Source organism: Sturnus vulgaris, chromosome 2 (assembly GCF_052056855.1).
Source record: "Sturnus vulgaris isolate bStuVul1 chromosome 2, bStuVul1.hap1, whole genome shotgun sequence".
NCBI lineage: Eukaryota > Metazoa > Chordata > Aves > Passeriformes > Sturnidae > Sturnus > Sturnus vulgaris.
The window spans coordinates 113824399-113835871 of NC_142244.1; the positions used below are offsets into that span (position 1 = coordinate 113824399).

Below are 11473 nucleotides of genomic sequence, written 5' to 3' on the forward strand. Positions count from 1 at the left end.
GCTCCTGCCTGCATGTATAAACTCACTGGTTTACTCACTTATGGACAATAATGCACTTTCAAGAGTTTTCATTTATTTGAAAGAGCTATTTTTGGGCTGTGATTGAACATCTTGAAGCTCAGTTTCCATGGCTGACAGATGTCTTTAATGGACATGTTTTAGAAAGCTACAGAACTGCTCAGCAGGCTCTCACTTACCAGGAACATGAAGAACATGTGCTTTCAGGAAGAACAGCTCTCTGGATATCTAATCCTGGGATTCTAAACAGGAGTGGAATGACTACAGCCAATAAGCCAGTAAGGGGATGTAAAAGGGATGTGTTTCCCTTTATGAAGAAATATTTTACTACCAGAGTAACCAAAATTTGTACCATGTCTCAGCTTTTAAAAACATTCTTCAACTGGACAAGAACCTTTACTGGGGAGAGGTGGTTTTCTTCACTAAAATGTGTAAACCAAACCTCTCCAGGACACAAGTGTAATGACACAGCAATTCACTTTCTGCTCTCCTTAACCTGGGCCCCTGCTCTCCTCCTCCTCCTGCAAACCACCACCGTGGCACGGACACTGCTGAGTGCTGGCAGAAGCTCTACAGCCCTGTGTGCTCTACCTGCACAGTGAAGGTAAAAATGCAGTGGAGTGCAGAAAGAGAACTCAAAATGAGTTACGGTTCTTATTCCAAGCCCCTCTTCTCCACTTTGTTTGCAGGAAAAAAGAGCACAACACAACGAGGTCCTACACATGTGAGTAAGAGAAATGCAAGGGAGTGGTGCAGAATGCCAGCAATTTTCTTCCCATGAAGCATCTTTAAAAAAATAAAAATTAAGACAACAAGGATGTTACTCACTTCCACATCCATATCTTACAGTAAGATGATTACAGGGCAGAAATGTGCTCTCTTCCATTAACTACCCTTTCTCTATCCTAGGACATAACTAAGGAAACATTTAATTACAACCACTTTATTCAGCAAGACTATCAAACCATTCTTGTGCTGTTTAATTCTGAAATGATTAACATATTTAAAAATAGGATCTAACAATTTGTATGTGCACAGTATAATAAAGGTAGATGCTTTTATTACAATCTTCCTTGCCACATATTTTAAAATAAAATTAATCAATACAATCACTGTAACAGTCTCAGACAACAAATTAACACCATCCAACCAAGACACAGTTAAGATACTCAAAAGGCAGTATGAGTAGCTGGAAACCTTGGTCCTCTGATTCTTTTGTATAACACATGAATTATAGATTTCTCCCCACTTGAGATAAAAATCAGCACACAAACATTAACAATTCATACTGCAGGTTTCTGAAGTGTTTCTATTGAGTGTGAATAGAACTGATTTTAACACAATGTCTTTATGCATGTCTCAATTCCCAGCATGTAGAACTAATCCAGGCCCAGAGTAGATGGTTTGTAAACAACTTTTGGTCTCTCCTGCACAGGTGGCTCCAAAAACGAGTGGGTGGACTTGAGCAGTGGCCACAGACACTGCAAATCGCAAATTAATTCCAGAATGGAGAGAGAATGTTAGGGAAGCCGAGTGGACACAAACACAAAGCATTCACCTGTCTAATGCCTCCATGTGCTCAGCAGGAGAAGCCTCTGACCTCACACATGTGGCACTGAAGCCACCAGTCCCCCGTGGCAGGCTCTGGACTGCTGGGTTACACCTCTCATGTCCTCGGGATGGCCAGGGAAGACCATCCATTGTTACAGACTACACACTCTGGGCTAAAGTGCTTGTTCTCCTGTCATCAATTAGGACCTACACTAGTTTAGATTAACCTTTGATCTTTAACTGAAGGTTTGCAAGTGAATCAGACAATGCTGGTCAGTCTCCTCCGAGCCCCTAAATAAACAGTGGGCACTGTCTGACACTGAAAGTTTCCAGCTGCATCAGACAGACAGCAGGAAGTCAGAAAAAGATACAGGTATTACATGCAGGAGGAGAGGAGGGAATGAAATATTAGACAGGACTGTGCTGAGTCTTTGAATTTTGTTCTGCACATGAGCTTTGTGTAACTCTAAACAAATAAAAATGTGTACCTTGACATTCAAAAATACCTGTTAGCCTGCTGCGGTTACAAACGTTAGCAACAGAATATATTTACAGATAATTTCTGATGTTTGTTCCTGGCAAGAGATGTTAAGCCAAATTCTACACTGAAGACATAAACCTGACCTAATTTAGATCAGGTCAGTGGGAGTTTAGAACAGGTATCACATGAGCAACCCTCAGGGACTCGAGCAGATGAAGTCAGCAGCTCATTGCTACAGGATCCTACTGTGAAGTAAGAACTTTTGCAAATTGAGCACATTAGTATGAATATTTTTCTTTTTTTAACATGGGTATGTCACATATTCTAATGAAGGTGTGAATTACTGAATGGATCCATTCTCTGAAAATGTGGGAAAAGATTACACCTGACAGGTGTAAACTGCTCCAACAAACATATCACTTTGTCTTTTATGTCAAGATCATGGCTCATCATGGTTTTACAATTAAAACCTTGTTTGCAAGGTAGCTCCAAGCTTCCCAAATTCCAACCTTCTTTATTTCAGAGAGAACAGCCCTTACCTTTCTCTCAACCCTCTTGTGAAGTCTGCTTATTCTAATGGCAAAATAAATTTGTGCTGTCTCACACTTACTAAAAGGGGATTGACCATTGTCTGTACTTGCAGGGAAGCTCAGGATGTTGATCCCTTCTTCCTAAGAGGATGCCAGGGATTATACACTTCCATGTGACATAGTCTAATTTTAAAAGATTAATAAACTCATAGTTATTTGGAATATGGCATGCAGCACTTGGTTTATCAATGTTAGAAACAGTTTTCAATTGTTGAAACACATCACCAGCTACAGTATTGAAATATCTTTGCTGAAAGCAAGTATCTCAAAAGAGGTAATTGTCTTCCTGGCACAGCTGCCCAAGCAAACAGCAGCTTACCTAAAAAGGGGGGGAAATATTAGCACAAGTATTTTCCAGCCCATCTGGAAGTTTTTCTTGCAGGGAGAACAAAATTTAAAAATCCAGTGCTGCAAAGAAAGGCAGTTCAATGTGCTCAGAGAATTATGGGATGGCTGGAGTTGCTCTGGTCCAACCTCTGAGCAAGCAGGGCCAAGCAGAGCAGGTTGCTCAGGACCATGTTCAGTCAGCACCTGAGTATGTCCAGGAACAGAGACTCCACAGCCTCTCTGGGCAACCTGTGCCAGTGTTTGAACACCTTCACAGTGAATAACATTTTTCTAATGTTTAAATGGATTTTCCTGTATTTCAATTTGTGCTACTATCTATTTATCACTTCTTTGAGCACCACTGAGAAGAGCCTGGTTCCCTCTTCACTGCTTCCCATCAGACACTTGTACACACTGTCAAGGTAGTTCACATCTTTTTACAGGTTGGGTGGCAGCCATGAGCTCATATCTCTGTTACTGACTGCTAACTTTAGCAACTGTTCACAACACCAAAATTATTATTGCTAGAAAGTTATTTCATGATAGTGGTTACTAAAAACTGTGGCAGTAGAGTGACATTTTATAGATAAATTCCTGCTGGTCTTTTTTTCCTTAAATTCTCAGATAACATGATTTTTTCCCACTTTTGATGCCAAATGCAGGAGAGGAAATCAATCAAAAATTCAATTTCCATCCCCTTATGCAGTCTGAGACAAGTAAAACTCGTCGATTCCATCTGGATTTAACATCACACTAGACTTTATCTTGGGACAAGCAAGAGCATGGATCCCACAGACAAATCCTACAGAAGTGTGAGTGGCCAATACCTGTCAGCAGACCTGCCCTGCTGCTTTAGTATGTGGCTGTGATCTATAGGATGCTGAAATTATTAAAAATCCAATTTTGAAGCCTTATTAAGCAGAATTGTGCATTAATAATAACAATAACAATAATAATGTATTTCTGTAATCTCTAATTGGTGTTGCTTGCAGAGACATTTATGAACAAGTTAATTTTTCTATTTCACTGCACTTAGTAAACAGGTGTAACCGACCAGATCTTACTAAACCAAAAATACTACTTTTCCCACATTGCTTCACTGCTGAGGCTGCCAGCAGTGCTCACTAATGTGAAGTGCCCATGTAGTTTGTAAGTACATCCACCCACAAAGAACAAACCAAGGCGGCCAACTTGCAGAGTAAGAGCTGCTTTCTCTTTTGCCCTAAGTTAAAAGAGAATCAAACCTGGCCTCAGAGACCACACTTCTAACCAGTGCTACTGAATAAAGGCATGATCTTGTTCATGAAGATGTTTCTGGAGCAGCTTTTGGAAGAAAATCACGTGGGCACCCATGGACATGAGAAATAAGCAGCCAGAACCTGCGACAACCAAAACTGTGCAGCTGTTCATGGACAGGAAACAGGAGCAGAGATCAGCAACATGAATGACACCTCAAGGTCACTTCAGAGTACTGAACATGCCAAACATCTTCAAAGTACTCCTACACACAACCAGAACTGTGTGTGGAGCTTTAACCCTGCTTAGTTTCATAGCAGCCGAGATACTGAATACCAGAGTAGGTAACCAGGTACCTCCAGGAAAAGGGAGCATGGAGCCAGCTCCATTGGCACTAGATGCCATCTTGAAATACATTTTCCAGTCAGTCAAGCATTCCATTAGCAAATTCACATCTACAGTCTTTGGCAAGGCAGGAACATTGCTCTCTTGCCCTGGGTAATCACACAGACTAAGTGAATCTGACAGACATTGGGATACTTGGGAATATGCTTCAATGCACACTAACTGTTCTGTTTTTAAAACTGAGCAAGGCCAGCACATATGTTTGAGAGTGGATATCTGCCTATGCTGGGCACTATTTCATGAAAGTCAGGTTTCTGTCACAGATCTAAGGCAAATATTACAATTTACAGGAAAGAAATGAGGACATCGATACATTGTGCGTTATTGGAGACGTGGAGCCTTTATAACACGGTGGCTTTCACTATGATCTCTGGGTTTTCTATGTCCTTTTTGCTTTGGACCATTCTCAGTTCCAGCTGGGCTGAGTTTGGTTTGTTTCCTTCTCCAGCTTGCACTAAAAAGATTACATCAGAATGTCATTAAAAACAGCAGTATAAAAAGAAACAAGTTACATTGTTCTGTTACCCCACTATTTTCTCTACTTTCCTCCCTTCCCCATTCTCCCTTACTGCTCCCTGCTAAAGGCTTCCCAGGTGGAAAATCCAGGTCAGCACTGTGATTTCTTATCACCACTGTTCCACACCTCTCTCCAGGAAAGAAACACAGCTCTGCTGTTAATTAGGAAGTCACACAGACATGCTCAGAGAACCCACAGATTTCTTTAAGAACTGAAATATGGGAACTCCAAGGGGAGAGAAGCTGAAAAAAAAATCACTCCCCACATTGGCCAACACAGCAAAGAAAATAATTAATTGATAAACCCCTCTCAGTGCTAAACACACACTCAGAGGGACAGTGGGTGAGCTGCACTGAAGCAGGAGCTCTTTGTCACACCAAACTCAGCATCTCCTCAAGTTCTGCTGGATTTGCAGAGCTGAGTCAGGCACAGTCAGCACTGGCACCACCACAAGCTAAACAGTGACACCTGCAGTCAGCTCTCACCAAAAATGGGCTTGGACACACAGCAGACAAAACTACCAAGCTCTCATTCTGAAAATTCTCTGCCTCCTTCTGCAGTGAGGGGATGCCTTTAGTCAGGAAACTCAGAAAGCTCCTTGAATATTTCTTCTGATGCCAATCCAGACAGAATACAGGAACAAGGTCTGGATGAATTTACCTTTTGCACTCTTAATGGTCCTTTGCAGAACATGCTGCATGGCTGACACAGTCTTTTCACATGCCACCTGCATCAACACAACATATTCAGGGTTCAGTAAAACTTCAGCTACTGACCTTAATATTACTTAATATTAATTAATATTATTTCAAAAACACTCCTAATAAGAGGAAAACATGACTGACAAAACAAACATGATGACAACTATGCAATGCAGAGTTTTGGGGAAAAAAAATTCTATTTAACTCTCCCCAAACAGGTATTAGAAATCATAACTGCATCAAGGACTCTATGTCCTTAAGGGAAAGAAACAGAAAAATGGATTTGAGAAATTATTTTCAGTGCTTATTATGAAGTGAGGATAAAAAATGTAATTATAAACATGTATGTAGTCTGTCTCTCTAGGAAAAAAAAATCTTATTTGGCAAAATTACAAAATCAATCTAACTAAAATATGTTTAATGTCCCTTCTAGCAAAAGGGAAATTCTGTGGCTTTTTGTCTGAGGTGAGGGGAAAAAAAAGCCAAAACATAAGACAGTATTTAAATAATGTCACAGATTAGAATTTTTTTAAAAAACTGACGAGAAACAAGGTCCAAACTTGCAGAGAGATAAGTAACTTCTCTCCCACCTTCAAATTGTTTGGGTGCTTGTGTGTCCATGCCAGAAGCATAGCAGCAAACAAGTCTCCTGTTCCAACAAAGACAGCATCCACTTTAGGAGACTCCACCCGAATTCTTTGTGTTATCCTGGTACCATCTGCTTTAGCTGCAACACAGATCCACAGTTAAGTGACAGACCCAGCAACTCATATAATAGCAATCATTAGAATTTAAAAAGACGTCTTTTTAAAAGTCAGCATCAGATTTGAATTCCTTTGCTGCTTGGAACATAAAGGAGAATTGTAAACTTTGTACCAGCTCTTTTAAAAGGCACAGCCTTCTAAAACTTGGCCAGCTTGGGATAGCATTTACAACTTCTATACTGCACATACTTCATTGAAGAGAGAGGAGGGAGCTACCACCTTCATTCTTCATCCCTCATAACTGCCCTTCTCAGGTGGAAACACTGTGTGACAGTGTGAACACAGTGAATCCCGGGGACAGTGCAGAAGGGGATACAGAGAAGAAGCAGAGGGGTATTTTATAACCTAGCAAAGGAGGAACAATCTGCTAACAGGACAGTGTGACTTTTCAGAAAAGCATTCAAACATGCCAAGCTCCTGTTTTGTATCACTGCCAGGGACTGTAAGAGTCCCAGTAAACCTCACCTAGGACATTCTCCTCCTCTGCCCAGGAGCTGCATGGAAGCATCCCTGCCTGAGATATGGTCCAGATATTCCTGCTGTCATGATGTACTTACTGAATTTTCCAGATTAACCTCAGACCCGGCTTGTCTCCCTGAGTCTGGACTGTCACTGGGACCTGTCTGTCCTGCTCACCTTGCTCAGGTCCTGTGGGTCAGTGCCCAGGGCGTGGGGACAGAGCCCTGCCTGTGCTGTGATCATACTCAGCTCTTGTCTTCCCTCCTGCAGCAGCCCCAGCCCTACCGTTCCTGATATCACTGCAGGACAAGCTGCTCACTCAGGAATCTGTGCTCCTTCCAGGCTCTACACATGGGCCTGATGGAATTAATTCTTCAAGGAGTAACTGGAGGCACAGACAGCTTAGAAGAGAGCACAGGCAAGGAAGGAGCTCTTGACTTACTTTTTCTGTGGCTTCCCAGAGCAATCAGGTAGTCATTTCCTAGAGGTGCCTGCAGATCTGAGCTTGTGATCACCACAGTCTCTGGTCCCATGGCATGGAGCATATCCATTACCTTTCAGTGTGCAAAAAAAGCAGGAATCAGTGACTGCAATATATGTTGATTAAACTTTCATTCACAGCACTGAGGATTTTTAACAAACACCTTACTTTGGCATCCTTTGCAAAGAGAAAAAAACAGTCTCTATTCAAATAATCCACTTGAATTAGGGGCATTACTTTGAAATAGGGGCATCAAAATATCCACATTTAAATGCACACAGTTGTTAAAATATACAAGCGTTTCTGTTTGTGTTATCTTTGGATGCTCTTCTGGAAAGAATACTCTGTTTCAGCTGTGATCAGAATTTTTGCCAGCATCATGTTTTCTGAACATATTATCAAAAGAATAAGAGACTAAATATACAGACACAAGCACCTGAGCTGGCATCTTAAAAACATTCACTAGAAAGCCAACAACTCCAAGTCATGAAATCTTACTTGGCTACTACTTTTAGAGTTATCAAAAATTTAAAACCCTAAATCAGAGGCATAAGTGTTTCCATCTCAATCTTCTTTTCTCATTCTTTTTCAACCCCCAGACTATAGCTGTAAATTATATACTTTTGCAAATGTACTTCCACTCTGTGTGTTCCTCACTAAAACTCATTAATATTCGACTTCTGACATCACAATTGGTTGTTACAGACAGAAGTGATTTTGATTTCACAGAAAAAAGAATGACTTCAATAATGAGTTTAGTATAAAACATGGATAAAATATTAATTCTCCCAGAAGAGTTTAAATAAAAACCCTCTCAGGCTAGCTATGACTCATGAGTAGCTGAATGATAAGGATTTATTTCTGCTATTTTTTAATACTTCATTGCTTTTCTTTCTTGTCTAAGCCTCCAAGTTTCTTCAGATCTCAGACCTCGTTGCACAGACATCAGCTGGGGTTTGAAGAAGCAGTAAATCCACTAGCATCCACTGACACAATCAGTCTGTGCAGTAATATTAAACTAAATTTCATTTCTCAGTCACAATTCACCAGGATCCTAACCTCCACTATTTCTAGTTGCAGGACTTAGTCCTTTCTATATTAATATTACATCATACTTTATTTTATATTAGAAGACACTACTGTCATCACAGATCTTGTTAAGGAAAGGAAAGCAAGCATGAAATCATGGAAATCAATGCCAGAATTCCTACCACCTTTAAAGAGGACAAATTCCAGCAAGGATTATTATTCAGACCCATATATGACATGCAGCTGGAAAGACAGATTAAAATATAACATCCTGCAAACAACTTATTTAAATGCTTCCATTTCTAAGTATAACCCTATCTCTTTGGGAGAGATTTTTTTAAAGCCCATCACAAATCAGAGCTACAGCATTAATCAGTTAGAAGACTAACTGGCAAAACTGTTTAGCACATGCAACTCATGCTTGCAGCTGAAATATGAAAATTTAAAACTAATGGCTGCTCAGCTAATTATGTTCTTCTCAAGACTGGTTCCACTGGTGAGGATGAGAACAGAAGATCTGAGTTGCAGATCCCAGTCACTGACATGAAGCACAGCTCACCACCCTCACCCAGCACAATGGGGTAATGTAAAATTGGGGGCAGTGGAAATTCAGAGACGAGATCGCTGTGGCTGCTTCCTGCTGTGAATGATGGTGACCAACCCGTGTTGTTTGACGTTGCTACAGCAAAAAAACAACAAACATTTGGGCTGACAGACCCCCAGCTACTCTCCAGGGTGCCACTGCAGCTGCTGCTTGTTTAAAGATTTTGTGTTCTTTTGAAGTTCAAAACCAAACTGGAGGGAATAGCATCAGTATATTATGAAAGCACTTGAGTAGCCAACAAAACAAAGAGCTCAGCCCTTCTCAAGACATCAATAAAACCGTATTTCTATTTTGTTCTTCACCACCAAGCCTTACAGCTTTTTATTTTCTTCATTTAGCGTGAAAGGGCAAATCTTTACAGGTTGATGCAATAAATTTGCAGGCCATTTATCAGCTCTGTAAGGCAATGACAGCAGCTGTCAATGCCGTGGATTTATCTGGGAGAATGAGGAAAAGCCGTCCTCACACTCAGCATTGCTGAATGTGGACAGCAGAGCCCCAAACAGGTTCCTAATCCCAGGTCCCCTGGGGTTTTCACCCCCACCCAAATAATACCCACAGAGCTGGCAGTGTCTGGGTATTTGCCACGTGTGCTACTGCCACTCCTCCTTCACTGCAGAAAGCAAGTTCAGACAGATGTACTCATCACCACTGTAATCCCTTTATCTGCAGCTCCTTCGGGAAGTTTCTTTGGAATTCTGACACTAAACCAGGAAATCTTTTGTGCCTGAGGTGTACAAACTTTAATGATAAACACATGGAAAGGACAGAGGCCAAAGTGGCTCCAAGGCTGAAGGCAAACAGCAAAATGCAGCACTGCAGGCAGGAATGCAGAAAAGAGATGTCACACATCCCACCCTTTGCCTACTTACCTCCAGTGCATCTTTTTCTGTGTAAATCTTCCTCCCTGTGAGCAACCTGAGAATGAAACACAAACCTGAAAAGAGCAATAGTTCTCCAGGCAGTGACTGTTTGTTTGCCCTTTCAAAGGAGGAAAGCTGGGACTGCAGCTCCACGGTCTGCTGGGCCAGACCCGTGTGTTTAAAGGCTACGTGCACAGACACACAGTGCTGCTGAAATGCACTCACACCAGTGCTGCCCTGCCTCCCCCAGAGATCCCTGCATCACCAAAATTCCCTCACAAGTGTTTTCTCTCCCTCTCCATGTAGCTGCTCCCTCCTCTCAAGGGGACTGCACCAGCACAGATCATCTCCTGACCAAAGGGTCACACCTGTGTAGACAGGACAGGCAGGAGGCATTTAAATTCTTAGCTCCTGTGAGATGTTGCCATGGTGGTATTTCTGAATCTCATTTTGGGGGTAGGGGGGGTTGAACTAAACTATTTCAGTTCTGATATTCTGGCACACAATTAAAATTTTCATAGTAATGGGTAAAGATTTTTAAACTTTTTCAACCTGTCCTAGAAACAGGCCTCTGGTGATAACAAGAAATAATAATGAAAATGAGACACTGGACAAAACAAGAATAATCTTTTCCACACATAACTCCAGGATTTTATATTGGTTTCAATAAGCACCAATTGAGGTTATCTGAAAAATTGAAACTAACAGCTAAAACCCAAAACCCAACAAATACGTACATAAGGCGCTACACTAATACAAATAAAATAAAGAGGTATCAGTCTTCCCTGCTTTTTTCCACAAGTTTATTTGGCTAGAAAAGGAAATAAGCACTTACTCAGCTTCAAACTGGTTAGGAGTGATTATATCTGCAACAGGTACAACTTTGTCCCTGTAGACTGGCAGGAGATCCTTGGGCACATACTGGGGAGAGAAAACAGTGTCAGAAGTTGTCAGCAGTGTCTGAGATGTGGGACTGCAACTCTCCTTCCCTCAACCACCACTCCTGCTGCCACTGAGTGACCTGACAGCTCCAAGCTCTGCAGCTGCAAGGGCAGAGCATCCTCCAGCTGGGGACACTGTCACCAACAGCCCTTTCTTCCCTGGAGGTGATGGGAAGCACCATTTTTAAGTAGATGGACCTAAACTGGCAGCATTAAAAGGAAATGATGCCTGGCTGTAGAACTTTCAAGTTCTCTCTCACCAAGGTGACACAGCAGCATGAGGAAATAGTGTCCCAGCTCACTCCTGTCCTTACCTCCACACCAAACTATTTCATTCAAAAATTTTTGATCAAAAATGAATGTTTTTTTGTCAGTGTGCAGCCTGGCTTTGACACACGGGACTTTCCTGTCACTGATCACAGCCCAGTGCCAAACAGCAGCTGTCAGATCCCACATGAAATAAGTCATCTTCATTTAGGTTCCAGGGCTGTGTCAATTCCCAGGAT

The 11473-nt window shown here is 41.5% G+C and overlaps 1 protein-coding gene across 1 annotated transcript in view; it reads right to left on the reverse strand.

Annotated features, from left to right (window-relative positions):
• Positions 1 to 945: 945 nt before the first annotated feature.
• PDXK (pyridoxal kinase) overlaps positions 946 to 11473 on the reverse strand; it is a 41273-nt gene continuing 30745 nt past the window's right edge. Inside the window, exons 6-11 of the mRNA XM_014876789.2 lie at positions 10862 to 10947; positions 10036 to 10081; positions 7492 to 7603; positions 6417 to 6553; positions 5786 to 5852; positions 946 to 5062 (exon numbers count right to left, since the gene is read on the reverse strand). Coding sequence (XP_014732275.1) covers positions 4950 to 5062; positions 5786 to 5852; positions 6417 to 6553; positions 7492 to 7603; positions 10036 to 10081; positions 10862 to 10947 — 561 coding nt within the window. The 3' untranslated portion in view covers positions 946 to 4949. The remainder of the gene's footprint in view (positions 5063 to 5785; positions 5853 to 6416; positions 6554 to 7491; positions 7604 to 10035; positions 10082 to 10861; positions 10948 to 11473) is intronic.